Source organism: Ahaetulla prasina, chromosome 17 (assembly GCF_028640845.1).
Source record: "Ahaetulla prasina isolate Xishuangbanna chromosome 17, ASM2864084v1, whole genome shotgun sequence".
Lineage (NCBI taxonomy): Eukaryota > Metazoa > Chordata > Lepidosauria > Squamata > Colubridae > Ahaetulla > Ahaetulla prasina.
Window position 1 is genome coordinate 4,115,669 of NC_080555.1, and position 18,686 is coordinate 4,134,354.

Genomic DNA, 18,686 nt, shown 5'->3' on the forward strand with positions numbered 1-18,686 from the left:
TCAGGCGAGCCGGTCCGAACCGGGAGCATTTCACACCTGGGTTTTGGGGACTACTCGTGTGTTTTCGTGACTCAGGAAGCCTAGGTCAGAACGCCTGCCTTATACACACAGTAGAACAAACCCATCACGCTGCATTCTCACCATACAGCTGGGTCTTTAAATCCAGAGCCCCCCCAGCGCCTGTGAAACCTCCCCACCTCTCCAAAGGCCAAGCCAGGCACCCACCCACCCATTTTAATCCTCCTTTCCCTCTACAGCTGCAATTGCAATTCCTCCATGCCGCGTCCAGTGAAGGTGGTATCCGTCGGGGGCCAAAGCTACCTGAGTGCCATCTTGAGGTTTTTCGTGAAGCAGCTGGCCAACAAGACGTCGGACTGGCTCAACCACATGAGGTTCCTCATCATCCCTCTAGGTAACAGAATTACCGGCCTGCGGTTGCTAAAATCTCCAAAACACCTGAAGGCAGGACAAGAAGCAGCGGGTGGAAACTAACCAAGGAGAGGAGCAACTTAGGAGGAATTTCCTGACAGTGAGAACAATTAATCAGTGGAACAACAATGCACCAATACTGGAAGTTTTTAAGAAGAGACTGGACAACCATTTGTCTGAAGTGGTGTAGGGTTTCCTACCTAAGGAGGGGGTTGGACTAGAAGACCTCCAAGGTCCCTTCCAACTCTGATATTATTATTATTATTATTATTAAGACCTCCAAGGTCCCTTCCAACTCTGTTATTCTATTCTATTCTATTCTATTCTATTCTATTCTATTCTATTCTATTCTTCATTCCAATACATTCTATTCTACTCTATTTTCTATTCTAGATTCTATTCTATTCTATTCTATTCTATTCTATTCTATTCTATTCTATATTTCTATTCTTCATTCCAATACATTCTATTCTATTCTATTCTATTTTCGATTCTAGATTCTATTCTATTCTATTCTATTCTATTCTATTCTATTCTATTCTATTCTATATTTCTATTCTTCATTCCAATACATTCTATTCTATTCTATTTTCTATTCTGTTCTGTTCTGTTCTATTCTATTCTATTCTATTCTATTCTATTCTATTCTATTCTAAATCAGGGTCGGCGGTCAGGTGGATTATAAAAACAGTCTCTCTAAGCTGCATCTTGGATCTGTCATATCTCTGAGGCAGCCGAACATCCTAAAATAACAGTTTGTTTACCGACCGTTCAAAGCTATAACGGCGTTGAAAAAAAAAATAGTTTTCCACAGTTACGACCTTTGCGGTATCCCCGTGGTCGCGTGATCAAAATTTGGACACTTGGCAACTGGTTTCATGTTTATGACGGTCGCATTATCCCGGGGTCATGTCGGTCCCCTTTTGCCGCCTCCTGGCAAGCAAAGTCAACGGGGAAGCCGGAATTCGCTTAACAATCGGGTGACTAACTTTATCAACTGCAGTGGTTCACTGAACAACTGTGGCAAAAAAGGTCGTAAAATGGGGCCAAGCTCACTTAACAGCTGTCTCACTTAACCACATAAAAATGTTGGGCTCAGTTGTGGTCGTACGTTGAGGGCTAACCTGTACCGTTGACTCTCAGTTGCCCCAGCTCAGAAAATTTATCTGATTTTTATTGGATTGCAGGCAGTCCTTGTTTAGAATAGAATAGAATAGAATAGAATTTTTTATTGGCCAAGTGTGATTGGACACACAAGGAATTTGTCTTGGTGCATATGCTCTTAGTGTACATAAAAGAAAAGATACCTTCATCAAGGTACAACATTTACAACACAATTGATGGTCAATATATCAATATAAATCATAAGGATTGCCAGCAACAAGTTATAGTCATACAGTCATAAGTGGAAAGAGATTGGTGATGGGAACTATGAAACGATTAATAGTAGTGCAGATTCAGTAAATAGTCTGACAGTGTTGAGGGAATTATTTGTTTAGCAGAGTGATGGCCTTCAGGAAAAAACTGTTCTTGTGTCTAGTTGTTCTGGTGTGCAGTGCTCTATAGCGTCGTTTTGAGGGTAGGAGTTGAAACAGTTTATGTCCAGGATGCGAGGGATCTGCAAATATTTTCACGGCCCTCTTCTTGATTCGTGCAGTATACAGGTCCTCAATGGAAGGCAAGTTGGTAGCAATTATTTTTTCTGCAGTTCTAATGATCCTCTGAAGTCTGTGTTTTTCTTGTTGGGTTGCAGAACCGAACCAGACAGTTATAGAGGTGCAAATGACAGACTCAATAATTCCTCTTTAGTGACCACAGCTGGAACCAAGCAGCTTGCTGCTCGAGCAAAGCAGTTGCTAAGTGTAACAAGATCAAGAAATGTTGTTTTTTTGATCAAAACATTTTGCTTTTGCAGGTGTTTTTTTTTTTTTTTTTTGCAAAACGTGCATTTGTATTTGCAACTTGCATTTTCGTTTTTCTCCATCTCTGCCTGCCTTTTCTGTTGATAAACTTCCTTGTGGTTTCTCCGCCAGGATCTCACCCGGTCGCGAAATACATGGGCTCCGTGGACAGCCGATACAGCAATATGTTTTTAGACACCTCTTGGCGTGACCTCTTCAGCAAACCGGAACCCCCTGCGATAGGTAAGAAGAACCTCTGAGCTTCTCTTTCCCAAAATCTCTTTTTCGTCCCTTTTGCTCCAGTCTCTCTCCGGCTAGATTCTTGTCTCTGGGGACATTTGAATCAAATTCAGCATAGGAGGCCCCAATAATGATTTGTTTGCCTCCCTCCGTCCTAGTTAGTGATGTTTTGCAGACTCCGAGGCAGGATATAAGATCATTTAACCCAGGGGTGTCAAACTCTTGTCGTCATGGCGACATATGGCGACCTTTTTCTCCCTTCGCTAAATTGGGCGGGGGCGTGTCCGGCGTGTGACGCACGCCAGTTTGACAGTCCTGATTTAGCCAATTGTAGGAGATGACGAGGCTGAAGCTGTGGGAGGCGTCAAGTGTCTCATCAGCCTCGAATCCCTTCGTGCCCATAAGAGATCAAAGTCCAGTCCACCTTGAATTCTTATCTACCATCAATTTGCTTTGACCATCAGTAGTTCAGATTCCAGTAGAGAGTTTTAGCATACAGTAAATCTACACACAGGTAGTCCTTACAGGACATGTTGTGGTTCACTTGACAATTGCAGTGAGTCCCTTAACAACTGGGGCAAGCAACCGAAGCATCGGGCTCGATTGTCATAAGTCGAGAACTTCCTCTACTCTGGGAACCGTTAGAGGAGACGCTGTCTTCACCCTCTTTCTCTCACACATAATATCCAGGCTGAGTTGCCTCTTCACTTTTCTCAGATTTCCCCCTGCTTCCTGGAGAATCTCCCTCCTCACTACCTCCCATCCCATCATCCTTGGCCGTGACCTGAAAGGGAAATAGAGGCTCCAGGTTTCCTTTGCAACCTGCCTGACCCATTTTTGGGGTTGTTTTTTTTCCCCCCCTGTCTTCCCCCAGAACCCCTGGATGTGGTGGGCCGGATCACCCAGTACGTGAACGGAGCCAGCGTCACTCACCAGCTGCCCGTGGCGGAGGCCATGCTAACCTGCAAACACAAATTGTACGTTCCGCCGAGACGCCTGAATCGATTAAGTAAAGGCGAGCAAAGGTAGCCGGTGGGATGAACCAGGATCCTGTTTTGCCAAAGAACTTCTCGGTCCGTCAATCAGATCATTACACCCCATGTCCCGGCGGTTCTCTTGAGATCGCTCGCTGCCACTCCTGGAAACTAAGCAGAGGGGGGTCTTCTAAGTTCACGACCCACGTATTAAACCCGGCTTGTGAATGGAAGGCATAGACCGCTGATGGGTGATGCAGAGTGGAAGGATAATTAACAAAAAAACTAAGCTAAGGTTTCCTGCTGTTTAGTTGATAGCAAGTAATTCAGATCCATTCTTCTTCCTTCCCTCCCGTCATCCTCCCTTCTTCCCTCCCATCAGCTTTCCTCCTTCCCATCATCCTTCCTTCCTTCCTTCCTTCCTTCCTTCCTTCCTTCCTTCCTTCCTTCCTTCCTTCCTACCTTCCTCCCTTCCCTCCCTCCCTCCCATCATTCACTCTCCTTTCCTCCCTTCCTCCTTCCCATCATCTTTCCTCCTTCCCATCATCCTTCCTTCCTTCCTTCCTTCCTTCCTTCCTTCCTTCCTCCCTTCCTTCCCTCCCTCCCTCCCATCATTCACTCTCCTTTCCTCCCTTCCTCCCTCCCATCATCTTTCCTCCTTCCCATCATCCTTCCTTCCTTCCTTCCTTCCCTCCTTCCTTCCTTCCTTCCTTCCTTCCTTCCTTCCTACCTTCCTCCCTTCCCTCCCTCCCTCCCATCATTCACCTCCTTTCCTCCTTCCTCCTTCCCATCAGCTTTCCTCCTTCCCATCATCCTTCCTTCCTTCCTTCCTTCCTTCCTTCCTTCCTCCCTTCCTTCCCTCCCTCCCATCATTCACTCTCCTTTCCTCCCTTCTTCCCTCCCATCAGCTTTCCTCCTTCCCATCATCCTTCCTTCCTTCCTTCCTTCCTTCCTTCCTTCCTCCCTTCCTTCCCTCCCTCCCATCATTCACTCTCCTCCCTCCCATCATCTTTCCTCCTTCCCCTCATCCTTCCCTCCTTCCTTCCTTCCTTCCTCCCTTCCTTCCCTCCCTCCCTCCCATCATCTTTCCTCCTTCCCATCATCCTTCCTTCCTTCCTTCCCTTCCCATCATTGTTGCTCTTTCCCTCCCTCCCATCATTCACCCCTCCTTCCTTTCCTTCTTTCCTCCTTCCCTCCCTCCCATCATTCTTTCTTTCTCCCTTCCTCCCATCACCTTCCCTCCTTCCCATCACTCCCTCCCTCCCTCCCTTCCTTCTTTCCTTCCTCAGCACTTAGACTTAGATACCGCTTCACAGTGCTTTCCAGCCCTCTCTAAGCGGTTTACAAAATCAGCCTCTTGCCCCGCAACAATCTGGGTCCTCATTTTACCCACCTCGGAAGGACGGAAGGCTGAGTCGACCTTGAGCCTGGGGAGATTCGAACTGCCAAATTGCAGGCAGTCAGCAGGCAGCAGAAGTAGCCTGCATTGCTGCACTCTAACCACTGGGCCACTGCGGCTCCTTCCTTCCTTCCTCCCTCCCTCCCTCGTTTTCAAGGAGCACAACAAGGGCCGTGGGTGGCTCAGGCTGTAAGATAGCCTGTTATTAAAAAACACAGCTGCTTGCAATTACTGCAGGCTCGAGTCCCACCAGGCCCAAGCTTGACTCAGCCATCCTTTATAAGGTAGGTAAAATGAGGACCCAGATTGTTGTGGGGGGGCAATAAGTTGACTTTGTAAATATACAAATAGAATGAGACTATTGCCTTACACAATGTAAGCCGCCCTGAGTCTTCGGAGAAGCAACAAAGATGATTAGGGGACTGGAGGCTGAAACATATGAAGAACGGTTGCAGGAACTGGGTATGTCTAGTTTAATAAAAAGAAGGACTAGGGGAGACATGATAGCTGTGTTCCAATATCTCAGGGGTTGCCACAAAGAAGAGGGAGTCGGGCTGTTCTCCAGAGCACCTGAGGGTAGAACAAGAAGCAATGGGTGGAAACTGATCAAAGAAAGAAGCAACTTAGAACTAAGGAGAAATTTCCTGACAGTTAGAACAATTAATAAGTGGAACGACTTGCTTTCAGAAGTTGTGAATGCTCCAACACTGGAAATTTTTAAGAAAATGTTGGATAACCATCTGACTGAGATGGTGTAGGGTTTCCTGCCTGGGCAGGGGGTTGGACTAGAAGGCCTCCAAGGTCCCTTCCAACTCTGTTGTTATGTTATGTTAAATGTAAATAAAAGAAAAAAGAAAGAAAAAGAAAAAGCATAGTACAAGCGAAAAGATCTACAAATAGCAGAGATCACCATCATTCAATTTAAGGAATAAAATCGTCTCGAAAAAGCCAACAAAATCTCGGATAACTAAAGAGACCGAAAATATCCCATGGGTAATAGCTTCTGGCTGGGGAATTCTGGGAGTTGAAGTCCCCTCCTCTTAGAGTTGCCAAAGTTAACATACACTGCTCTGGATTTTTAAAATGCTTTGCCTTGAGAACATATTTCTATCCTGCATATTTCCTGCATATTTCTATCCTGTTTCCCACCAAAATAAAACCCGATTGGAAAATAAGTCCTAGCGTGATAGTTCAGGATGCTCGTAATATCAGCCCTACCCCCAAAATAAGCCCCAGTTAAGATTGTCAGCCAGATGGATGCATTTAGTACCGTATTCTCCCCCCCTAAATAAGACCTAACCAGAAAATAAGCCCTAATGTGTCTTTTCGAGCAAAAATTAATATAAGGCCCAGTCTTGTTTTCAGAGAAACATGGTATCACCTTCTTATTCTCTACATCAGGAGTCTCCAACCTTGGCAACTTGAAGACTTGTGGACTTCAACTCCCAGAATTTCCACAGCCAGCTTTGCTGGCTGTGGAATTCTGGGAGTTGAAGTCCACAAGTCTTCAAGTTGCCAAAGTTGGAGAACCCTGCTCTACATCAGCCCAGGCTGCAGGTTCAGCTTTCCGTCCGCGTCTTTCTTGACAAGACCTGCAGTCTGTTTGCTGATGCAAACTTTACTAACTCGCTCCAGAGGGACGTTAAACATCAGTTTATTGTCGAAATAACCACTTCTTCCTTTTTCTGTCTGCAGCCAAGACGAAGATTCCTACCAGAAGTTCATCCCTTTTATTGGGGTAAGACAGTTAAAAAAATTTAGCAACCGGTTCCTTGCTGGGTGGGCATGGCCTACTCAGCCTTCTGCACCATGTTGTGGGGGGCGTTTTGGCCTTCCCCAGGCTCCGGAGGCTTCTCTTGAGCCTCCGGGAGGGTGAAAACGGTCTCCCCCAGGCTCCAGAGGCCTTCCGGAGGCTGGAAACGGGCATGTTTCTGGACTTCCGAAACCTCTGGGAGGCACATTTTTCACCCTCCCAGAGCTTCTGAGCAGGCCCTGCACTTACCTCACATCCAAAATGGGTCGCATGGAGACTCCTGGGAGGAGTGGGGTGGGGTAGGAGAGGTCAGCCAATTCTTGTAACTACCAGTTTGGCAAACCAGATATAAAATTAACATCCGGTTTTCCCGAACCGGCTGAATCCTATCCTTGGCCATTTTTTGGAAAACGGTTACGTTTTCAGGCGGCTTCGTGCCCAAATCCACTTGCCCAGGTGTAAACGAGAAAAAAGAAAAGAAAAAAGAAACCCAGCTTTGGGGAGCCAAAAAGACAGCTGGGTGTGATTGTTTGTCTTTGATAAATCTGCTGGCTCGTTCTCCCGTCACCCTTGCCAGGCGGACGCTGACGGGAAGTTGTGGCTGAAACCCAAAGGGTGCCTCAATTAGGAGACGAAATATAATAAATATGCTTGGGCTAATTTTATCTTTCTGGGCCAAGGGCTTGGCAGGATCGGCCTTTTTGTATCGGAAGATATCATAAAATGTTATTCACACACTCACACAAAGCATCTTTACACTTTCTGTAAATCCAGGGTGTTAGCAAACGGTTGGGCATGGTTGATCCGCGAATTGATTTTTAAGCTTGAGGGGGCTGGTGATTACAAAAAGATGTTGTGGTTTGTTTTTTTACTTATATATTTATAGCTCGTCTTCATTATTTTTATAACTAATTCAAGGGGGCAAACGTATTATTCCTTCTTCCTTCTGTTTTCCCCACAACAACGACAGCCCTGCAAGGTGGGTGGCACTGAGAGGGAGGAGCGGCTTTCGTGCCTTAGGCGGGACTAAAATTCCCTGTCTCTTGGTGATTGGTCGAGGTCAACCAGTCAGTTTTCATGCTTTTAGGCAGGACTAGAACTCACTGTCTCCTGGTGATTGGCCCAAGGTCAGCCAGCTGGCTTTCATCCCGTAGGTAGGACTAGAACTCACTGTCACCTAGTGATTGGCCCAAGGTCAACCAGCTGGCTTTCATGCTTTAAGCAGGACTAGAATTCACTATCTCCTGGTTATTGGCCCAAGGTCACCCAGTTGGCTTCCATGCCTTAGGTAGGACTAGCTGACACCTGGTGATTGGCCCAAGGTCAGCCAGTTGGGTTTCATGCCCAAAGCGGGACTAGAACTCATTGTCGCCTGGTGATTGGCCCAAGATCATCCAGCTGGCTTTCATCCCTTAGGTGGGACTAGAATTCACCGTCTCCTGGTGATTGGCTCAAGGTCACCCAGCCGGCTTTCATGCCTTAGGTGGGACTAGAACTCACCGTCTCCTGGTGATTGGCTCAAGGTCACCCAGCCGGCTTCCATGCTTTAGGTAGGACTAGAACTCACTGTCGCCTGGTGATTGGCTCAAGGTCACCCAGCTGGCTTCCATGCTTTAGGTAGGACTAGAACTCGCCGTCGCCTGGTGATTGGCTCAAGGTCACCCAGCCGGCTTCCATGCTTTAGGTAGGACTAGAACTCACCGTCGCCTGGTGATTGGCTCAAGGTCACCCAGCCGGCTTCCATGCTTTAGGTAGGACTAGAACTCACCGTCTCCTGGTGATTGGCTCAAGGTCACCCAGCCGGCTTCCATGCTTTAGATAGGACTAGAACTCACCGTCTCCCGGTGATTGGCCCCAAGGTCACTCAGTTGACTTTCAGGCCTCAGGTGGAACTAGAACTCACCTTCCCCCCCCCCCCCCCGGTCGCTAGGCCTCCACCTTCACCATGACACCAATCTGCCTTTCTTCTTATTTATCGTTATTGATCGACAGGATGCATAAACCCCTTGAGTCAAGCCAAGGTCAGGTAGCGCTTCTCAAAAGAGCTCTGTCGATGCCGTACGAATAATTTATTTATTTTTTAAAAAAAAAAGAGCTATATATAATTACCGTTCTTAAAAAAAAAAGAGAGAACCATATCGATCGAACATTTCTGGCGCGGAGAGCTCTGCAGCACTCAAGTCCCAGAAGCCTTATTTTTTTCTTTTAATAAGAAAGAAAGAAAGAAAGAAAGAAAGAAAGAAATAGGGAGAATAGGGGCTATCCTGGCTATCCCCCACCCCTCTCCCCAAACTCATCTCCGCCTTTAGGATCCTCACAACAGCTTAGTTAAAAATAAATATTTCCCTCCCCCCCCCCTGCTTGCCTTCCCCGCTGCAGTTAACCTGCATTTCCCCCCCCCCCCCCAAGTTTGTACCTTGCGCAGAGAAGCAGAAGATTGGAGCAATAAAAAGAGAGACGTTGCACCCAGATTGCCCATTTGGGCAGTGGAGGGCCAGCTGCCCAAAAAAAGGACAATGAGACTCAGCGTTTCTGAGTTTTTTTAACATTGAGAGTTTCTCATGCGCCTCCGTCTGGGTCCTCTTTTTAAAAGCATCACCTCCTTGGTTTTCTGTGCAGCCACCCATGTCAGCCGACCTATTAAGTTTGGTTTCCACTTCAGACTCCTTAAAAATGCACTTCAGAAATTAATTAATTTCTTTCTGTAGAGGCCAGTGGTGGTGGCTCAAAAATTATCTTTCCTCTAACCCTTCCTTCCTTCCTTCCCTCCCTCCCTTCCTCTCTCCCACCTCTCTAAACTTTCCTCCCTCCCTCCCTCCGTTCTAACCCTTCCTTCCTTCCTTCCTTCTTTCCTTCCTCCCTCGTCTCTAATTTTTCCTCCTTTCCTCCCTCTGTCTCTCCCTCCTTCCCTCTAATCCATCCATCCATCCTTCCTTCCTTCGCTCCCTCCCTCCCTCCGCTCTAACCTTTCCTTCCTTCCTTCCTTCTCTATCCTCCTTCCTTCCCTATCTTCCTTCCTTCCTTCTCTATCCTCCTTCCTTCCTTTCCTTCCTTCTCTATCCTCCTTCCTTCCTTCCTTTTCTATCTTCCTTTGTTCTCTATCCTCCTTCCTTCTCTATCCTTCCTTCCTTCCCTTCCTTCCTTCTCTATCGTCCTTCCTTCCTTTCCTTCCTTCTCTTATCTTCCTTCCTTCCTTTTCTATCTTCCTTTGTTCTCTATCCTCCTCTATCCTCCTTCCTTCCTTCCCTTCCTTCTCTATCCTCCTTCCTTTCCTTCCTTCTCTTCCTTCCGTCTCTATCTTCCTTCCTTCCTTCTCTATCCTTCCTTCCTTACCTTCCTTCCTTCTCTATCCTCCTTCCTTCCTTCCTTCCTTCTCTATCGTCCTTCCTTCCTTTCCTTCCTTCTCTTATCTTCCTTCCTTCCTTCCTTTTCTATCTTCCTTTGTTCTCTATCCTCCTTCCTTCTCTATCCTTCCTTCCTTCCCTTCCTTCCTTCTCTATCCTCCTTCCTTCCTTTCCTTCCTTCTCTTCCTTCCTTCCTTCCTTCCTTCCTTCCTTCCTTCCTTCCTGGAACTGGCCACCGAGGAGAACATCCATCCCCCCAAGAAACAAAGACGTGTATTAAGCAACTCCTGGATTTATATTTCCAGAAAGATCCCCCGTTCTCTGATTTATTTAGAAACTTTTTGTCTGTCGTGAGACATCGCGGGTGATCTGACTCAACCTCGGGTCTGGCAGTGGAGTGACTCACACACGCACGTGCAGTCAGCCACGCAAGCTGTGCCTGCCATCTCCCTCATGCGAGAAATCGGAAAGGTGCCTCTCTCTGTGAAATGCAAGGAAGCCTTTTTTGGGGAGGAGAAAAACCAAGTAGGCCTTAGTAGCATAAAGAAGCGAGAAGCTGCCCAATCCATCTTGGGTTGCTCTCCGTTGCAACCAAGGGTGGACTTCAAAAATTTTAGCAAGGCGTTCTCTGCCCGGTTGCTGGGTGGGCGTGGCCATGGTGGGTGTAGCCTAGTCAGCCTCCTGCACCATGCGGGAGGCGGGAGTGTTTTTGCCCTCCCCAGGATCCAGAGGCTTTTCTCGAGCCTCCGGGAGGGCAAAAACGGCCTCCCCAGGCTCTGGAGGCCCTCTGGAGGCCAAAAATGGGCCTGTTTCTGGTCTTCCCAAATTTCTGATAGGCCCATTTTTCACCCTCCTCGAGCCTCCGAGCATCCAGAACGGCCCACATGGGGACTCCTGGGAGGGGAGGGGTGGGTGGGCGGGGCCATCCAGGAGTGGGATTTGGGAGTTCTCCGAACCGCACAGAATCTTAGCTACAGGTTCCCGCGAACCCCCAGCAGCCCGACCCTGCTTGCAACTAATTGAGAGTGGTGAGTTGACATTCCATAGGTGAGTCAACAGCAGAACTGAGTGGTGGAAAATCGGGCCTGGCGGTGTTTTCATCATTGCACGGATTTTCCTTCGGCTTGTGGCGGGGGAGAATCAAATATCCAAACGATATAGGTAGAGTTGTTTTTGTGTGTGTCTGTGTGTCGTCCCTGAGTAAGGTTTGGCTTCCATCTGCAGGCTCCTGATTGGATGAGTTGTTTTTGTTTTTTTCTGGGAAAAGGATTCACAGTCAATGCTTTCTTCTCTTCCTCTTCCAGGTGGTCAAGGTGGGGCTCATTGAAGATTCACCTGCAGCAGCAGGTATTTATTTAAATTAAAACTCTGTTCTATTGTGTTCTGTTCCGTTCCATTCTATTTTCTATTCCATATTCTATTTCATTATTCTATGCTATACTATGCTATGCTATGCCATATTTTCTATTCTATTCTATTCTATTCTATTCATTTCCTATATTCTATTCTATTCCATTCCATTCCATTCCATTCCATATTTCCTATCCTATCCCATTCCATTCCATATTTTCTTTTCTATTCTATTCTATTCCTATTTTCTATTCCATTCCATTCCGTATATCCTATCCTATCCCATTCCATTCCCTATTTTCTATTCTATTCTATTCTATTCTATTCTATTCTATTCTATTCTATTCTATTCTATTCTATTCTATGTTCTATTCTATTCATTTCCTATATTCTATTCCTATTTTCTATTCTATTCTATGTTCTATTCATTTCCTATATTCTATTCCTATTTTCTATTCCATTCCATTCCATTCCATTCCATTCCATTCCATTCCGTATATCCTATCCTATCCCATTCCATTCCCTATTTTCTATTCTATTCTATTCTATTCTATTCTATTCTATTCTATTCTATTCTATTCTATTCTATTCTATTCATTTCCTATATTCTATTCCTATTTTCTATTCTATTCTATTCTATTCTATTTTCTCTTCTCTCTTCTATTCTTTATTCTCTTCTTTTCTCTTCTGTTTTCTTCTCTTCTCTTTTGTTCCCTTCCGTTCCTTTATTATTGTTAATTTTTATCCCGCCATTCTTATTTTTATAAGACTGGCCTCACCCAGGTGCTCCTTGTCTCCAAATAGTTGGATCCCCGCTCTCCATTTTCTTGCCATGACATTCCTCGTTGCCTAGGAAATAGCCAGCCCGTCTTGATAATAGAGGGGGGGGGGCGGGAAACCTCAGTGGTATTTTATGCTTCCTGGAGTATAAAAAAAAGGGCTCGTGTCGGCTGGGGAATTCTGGGAATCGAAGTCCACGCCACCTTCAAGGTGATAAAAGTTGAGAAAAAAACCCATCTAGTAGATGGAAGAGAAGGTGGCTACCATCCGTCCCCCCCACTCCCAGCATCCCTGGGACAAAATCATTCATCCTTCTTTTCCTTTGCAGGAGAGGGGGATGATTCCCCGGTCATCAGCCTCACCGTCCCCTCCACCTCTCCACCTTCAACTTCGGGTCTCGCCAAGGACGTCTCTGCCACCCCACCGTCCTCCCCTTCGATGACCAGCGGCTTGGCTGTGGTGGGGTAAGTAAGTCAGGAGACACCAAGATTTTTGGTGCGGCAGACGTTTCTCTTTTCGCGGTCTTAGCGGAAGACTTCGTCTTGGACCCCCACACACACACACCTCCCAAGCTTCAGAACGGGGAATAATTTTCTTGCACTGCGCCATAGGTATCTCAGTACTCATCATCCTCTAGTAACAACCTCCTAATCCCTTGCGAGGTGGAGTCTGGGCAGCTGAATAAAGCTAGCTGAGTGTTGACTGGCCGGATGCCCTTCGTGTCGCCAGTGCGGAGTTTTGTTCGGCAGATAATATTCTCGTTGTGCCCAGAGAGAGAGAGAAATATCCTGATTGGGAGGCAAGAGCTCCACTCTAGGCCACCGCACCACTCTAGGGTGGATACTAAAGCAGCCCGTTAGGTGACTGTAAACTCAGAACAGGTGGCCCCTGACTTACAACGATTCGTTTAGTGTGAGCGCTCGAGGTTAAAACGGCACTGGGAAAAGTGACTAAGGACTGTTTTCACGCAACCGTTCCCCCGTTCCCCACAGCCACAGGATCAAAATTCAGGCGCTTGAGAGCTGACTCATATTTATGACGGTCGTAGTGTTCTGGGTGTGTGTGTGTGTCACGTGATCCCCTCTTGCGACCGCCTGACAAGCAAAGTCGAGGGGGAAGGGAGATTCACTTAACAACCCTGCTGCTGGCTTAAATGGTCTAAATCTCTATATATAAAAGCGAAAACCACTCATGCCGTAATCACGAAATCTCCAGAACCGTAAAGCCTACGAACTTGAAATTTGCCACGTACGTTCCTCTTGGCTTCTAGGTGCTCACTAAGAAAGGATTTTGGGAATGACCATCGGAGCGTTAATATTTCCTATATTCTTATTAACGCACTCTGATGTTAATTAGTTCGACGTTCTACTCCCCCTCCCAACTTGAAAATAACTCTGGAGAGAACGGGATAGGATAGGGGAGGCTTCTGTGGGGCAAGGCTGATCAGCTGGCCGGTGCGCGTGCTCCCGCAGAAAAACGGAAGACCAGCTCTTCTAGTTTCCAGCACTGCCGCACGCAAAAAGGCTAGCTGATCGTCGTGCGCGCATGCCAGAAAATTCAGAAGAGGAACGGGCGACGCCGCTGTCGTGTCCCACTCCTCCGCTGATGGCCGGGTCAGGGAAATCCGAATCAGGCGTGCCTCTGCAGCTCTGCCAAAGTCCTAGCAAAGTCCTCAAGGCAGGCAGGAGACCAGAAAGTGACTTCAGCAAAATATGTTCGACTTTGCCTGACTCAGAGAATGCCAGAAAGCAGATCCTTTATATAGGCCATGGGGTGTGGCTCCATGACTCAGCACTTATCCAGGCCTGCCCCTCCCTTCCTTCTGACGCCGCCGCCTATCAATTCTTCTGAAGCGAGGGTCACTCCAGTCGGCAGCTGTTGGTAATTGGCCTCCCTCAGGCTCACATTCTGTGGGGGAGGGGGAGGAGTCTAGTTGCTCCGTTTGCCTGGGCATGGAGCCAGGGCTGGGGCCAGGAGGTGCCCCCTCCTCCTCAGCCTGTCTGGGCATGGAGCCAGGGCTGGGGCCAGGAGGTGCTTCCTCCTCCTCAGCCTGTCTGGGCATGGAGCCAGGGCCGGGGCCAGGAGGCATACTAGGACATTCCTCAGCGTTCGGAAGCAGATAAGAAGGCCCCGGCTGCGGTGAGAGCGGGCAAGACACAACAGCCGCGCAGTCCAGGCAACATGGCTCCAACATGCCGCTTCGGGCACGCGTGCGCCGTAGGTTCGCACGTCACGGTTCTAAGCCTTCTTGGAATAAACCAGGCAAGGGGAAGGAAAACAAACCCAAACCCCCCAACCAGACGGGCTTAAATTCTACTTTCTTGTAAAGGTTTCCTTTTCCACCGAACCTCGCAAGTCTGAAAGCACCCATCTCCCGCTGTCTCTTTTCCAGCCTGAGAAGTTACGGCGGCTCCTTTCTGAGTCTCTTTCTCTGCCCGTTATACAGCTGTGGGCTAGGCTCCCTCTTATCTGATCCTTCCCTAGGCAGCATCCTTTCCCCCCACCTCCCAAGGTCAGTGCCACCACTTCCTGTCCCGTCAACGCTTGGCAAAAGAACTTCCTGTTTTCAGGCAGGAAGTGACCTAAGCGCTGCTCCCATGCTTTGGCCGTCCTTGGGTTTCTGGAGGTTTCGAACCCCCCTCCCCCGTCCCCGCCCCCACCCACCCCGGCTTGAGGCTTCCTCCTCCATTTCTCTTGCTGCCGTTTTTCAGTTGGGAGGGGGGACTGCCTGGCAGTGCCGAATTGACTTACTTGCCCGCTCTTCTTCTTTTTTTTCCCTTCTTACTTCTGTCTTCTTCTGGATCCCAGGTCTCCGAGCAGCCCTTACAGCGATGTGATCGGCCTGCAGGTCGATTACTGGCTGGCTCAACCCACGGAGAAGAGGAAGGAAGGGGAGAAGAAGGACAGCAGCTCCAAGAACACCCTGAAGAGCGTCTTCCGTTCGGTCCAGGTCTCGCGGCTTCCCAACAGCGGGGAGACCCAGCCCTCGGGGACCATGGCTATGACGGTCGTCACCAAGGAGAAGAACAAGAAGGGTACGTTGTGGCAGCAGATTCGGACAGTGAGGAGGTTGGGGAGGAACCTGGGCCAGTTCTGGAGTCTGGGGAAGGCTCTGACGAGGGCTCTGCGTCGGAGGCAGAGAGGGGGCCAGGGCCGTCTGACAGTGATCAGCTGCCTTCGGAGTCAGACATCAGCGAGGCAGACGAACAGCTGGAACCTGTTTCCCAGTGTGCGCATGCATGCGCAGAGTTGCCAAACGAAGGGAACAACTAAAGAACAAGGGTCGACTCAGGAGTAAGGCCACAGGTGGACGATGAATGGCCCTTTCCAGAGGGAATAAAAGAGGAGCGAAAGGGGAGGGGAGTTTGCAGGAGGCAATTAAGTTCCTTCCTGCATTCTTGCCAAGTATTGCGGCGTCTGAAAGATATCGGCCTGGCCGCTCTCCAAGCCTGATAAAGGTCGGTAAATGAGAACTACCTTGAAAGGCTGTGGGAGAGGAAAGACTTTGCTGGAGAGAAATTCGCTGTAAATTTATCGGGACAAGGACTCGGCTTCGTGCTACTGGAGAAGCCTAGGTCAGAACAGGGATGGAGGACAGAAGCCCTGTCTCTCTCCACCACGAGAAGCATCCGTCGGGATGTCCCGAGGGGCAGCCGCTTATAGCTGCCCTACGCTGCCTCCCGAGGGGATCCTTGAGGACTAGCTGCCTGTTGACCTTTGTCCAAAGGAATCGTCTCGTTCTGTTGCTTTCCGGCAGCACCGAATTGTCCCCAACTGGTGTGTCTCCTCTTTCTAGTGCCCACCATTTTCCTGAGCAAGAAACCCAAAGAGAGAGAAGTCGATTCCAAGAGCCAATTGATCGACGGCATCAGCCGGCTCATCTGCTCGGCCAAACAGCAGCAGACGATGATGAAAGGTAAGGCTCTGGGGGGGAGGGGCTTTTGAGGGGAGGGGCTTTTGAGGGGCGGGACTTGTGATAGTCCCCCGGAGAAGGATTTCCAAGCAGAGGAGACATAGAGCAGACCAAGGAGAACTTAAGGCAGTGAATAGACCTAATCTTCCTCCCGCTTCCTGTTTTCCCCACAGCCAGCTTTCATGTCTAAGGCAGGACTAGAACTCCCCGTCTCCTGGTCATTGGCACCTTGTCAGCAAACCTGCTTTCATATGTAAGGCAGGACTAGAACTCCCCGTCTCCTGGTCATTGGCCCAAAGTAACCAGGCTGGCTTTCATGCCTAAGGAGGGACTAGAACTCCCCGTCTCCTGGTCATTGGCACCTTGTCACCCAACCTGCTTTCATACCTAAGGCAGGACTAGAACTCCCCGTCTCCTGGGTGATTGGTCCAAAGTAACCAGGCTGGCTTTCATGCCTAAAACGGGATTAGAACTCCCTGTCTCCTGGTCATTGGCCCCTTGTCAGCAAACCTGCTTTTATACCTAAGACAGGACTAGAACTCACCATCTCCTGGTGATTGGCTCCTAGTCACCCAGCCAGCTTTCATGCCTAAGGCAGGACTAGAACTCACCATCTCCTGGTCATTGCCCTCTTGTCACCCAACCTGCTTTCATGCCTAAGGCAGGACTAGAACTCCCCGTCTCCTGGTGATTGGCCCAAAGTAACCAGGGTGGCTTTCATGCCTAAGGAGGGACTAGAATGCTCGTCTGCTGGTGATTGACCCCTAGTCGCCCAGCCATCTTTCATGCGTAAGGTGGGACTAGAACTCCCTGTCTCCTGCTTTCTAGCCTTCATCCCTGGTCTAAGCTGGTTCTCTCAATATAAGTGCAGCTTTAGATAAGGCTGCCTGACCCACTGACCAAAAACTCCCTTCCGTTGTTTTGTAGTTTCCATCGATGGAGTGGAATGGAGCGACATCAAGTTCTTTCAGCTGGCCGCCCAGTGGCCCACCCATGTCAAGCACTTCCCCGTGGGACTTTTTGGCACCAAGCCAGCTTGAAAGGGGGACGGCAAGGACGCCTTCCCGCGCCCTCCTGGCTCCGCCGCGGCGTCGCGCCGCCACCTCCATCCGAACCATCCGCCAACCGAGAGCTGCGCTGAGCTCACTTCACCCGTGTTGCGTTTCCTGTGTCTCGATCGGGCTTTGCTGGAGAGGGGTGGGTGGGGTGGGTGGGAGGGAGGGTCCCGAACCCACCCAAAACAGAGGGGGGGGTTGTTTTCAATCCAGCCAAGGACCTGGCCCGCCAACTGCTTTTATAACGCGTACCGCCACATCGTGCCGTGGGCCTCTGGCCTCTCATCCGTGCTGAGCGTGCTGCCACTCGAGAACCGAATCTTCTGATCACTCCAGATCACTCCCGTCCACTCATTGGACCGCGGACCACTTCTCTTCCTTGAGCTGGGTCGGCATGCCGGTGCCGGAGTCTTCCAAAAGAGCCTATCAGCGAACTCGCGATCCGTGGAAAACTTGTCGTCTTCGCCGCCTCCTGTTCCATCCTCTGCTGAGCCACCGGACGACTCCGGAGATGTTTTCTCAAATATGTTTGTCTCGTTTCGGCTTTTCTAGAAGCACAAACACGGCAAAGCTCCCGGAGGGTTGCTTAACAACCCCCGGCTGTTAGCAGCGGTCACCTTTCTCCGTAACTCCACTGGCTGGGGAAGAGTGGACAGAACATTCCCTCTCGTGCGAACCGGCCTCTTCCTCGCAGAACCGGACTAGCTCTGTCTCTCCGACCACGAAAAGCGGTGGAGAAGATCGGCAACCCCACGGAAGGTGGGGTGGGTAGGATTTTTTCCCCTATTCTTGCTCAGCCTGCTAACCGCCATTTCTGGAGTGTCATGGGGGCATCCCATAATACAAAGGGCAAAAAGACCCCCACCCTTCAATCCAAACCTCTTCCCTTCTCCTGCACCGTTTTTCTGACGTCTCGCCGTGGAAGCCACTCGGCACCTCCACCTATTTGCCAGGTGGGATCCTAGCCTCATCCCTGTCCCAGTTTTAGGAAAGAAACCAAGAATTGGCCAAAAAGAAAAAGAAAGAAACACTCCAGGTGGGAATTCACACCATCTCAAAACCTGCTGGATTGTCTTCGTTCGAAAGCCCGTAATTTTGGAAAGGAAAAAAAACCGGGGATTTTGCAGCGAGAAGGTAGAACTACAGGCCCCGCAAATTTAGAATAGGGATCATGTCTACAGCTGTGCTCCAAGAAAAACAAATTTTTGTAAGTCTGAACTGATCCAGCGGGGAGACCTCTTCACCTCTGATTGTTTTCTTCCCACACTATCCTTTTTTTTTTTCATCATCCCTTTCACGCACCTCTAAACAAAGCAAAACCTAGACGCTAGAGTTCCAGGGGGATAAATGGATGCTGTCTTAACCTCCCGTCCTTTTTTAAAAATTTATTTTATTTCTCCCCTTTAAGCAAGCTCACAACTCTTGATCTCCGTTTATAATCAGCAATAAAAGAAATTGTTCCCCCTTTTTAAGGGAGCTCTTTGATACACTCCCACCGGGTGAGTTTTGCCCACCCACTGACCCCCAAACGGGGTGTGCAGCTTCCTG

General features: G+C 48.9%; 1 protein-coding gene across 4 annotated transcripts in view; it reads left to right on the forward strand.

Annotated features, from left to right (window-relative positions):
• PACS1 (phosphofurin acidic cluster sorting protein 1) overlaps nt 1–17,275 on the forward strand; it is a 61,852-nt gene extending 44,577 nt beyond the window's left edge. For 3 of the 4 annotated variants that reach the window (XM_058160405.1, XM_058160406.1, XM_058160409.1), the window contains exons 16-24: nt 258–412; nt 2,463–2,573; nt 3,445–3,595; nt 6,639–6,681; nt 11,345–11,387; nt 12,499–12,634; nt 14,979–15,205; nt 15,967–16,086; nt 17,011–17,275. In XM_058160405.1, the coding sequence (XP_058016388.1) occupies nt 258–412; nt 2,463–2,573; nt 3,445–3,595; nt 6,639–6,681; nt 11,345–11,387; nt 12,499–12,634; nt 14,979–15,205; nt 15,967–16,086; nt 17,011–17,123 (1,099 nt within the window). In that variant the 3' untranslated portion in view covers nt 17,124–17,275. The remainder of the gene's footprint in view (nt 1–257; nt 413–2,462; nt 2,574–3,444; nt 3,596–6,638; nt 6,682–11,344; nt 11,388–12,498; nt 12,635–14,978; nt 15,206–15,966; nt 16,087–17,010) is intronic. The other variant, XM_058160407.1, reaches the window with a different exon arrangement.
• The last annotated feature ends 1,411 nt before the right edge of the window (nt 17,276–18,686 follow it).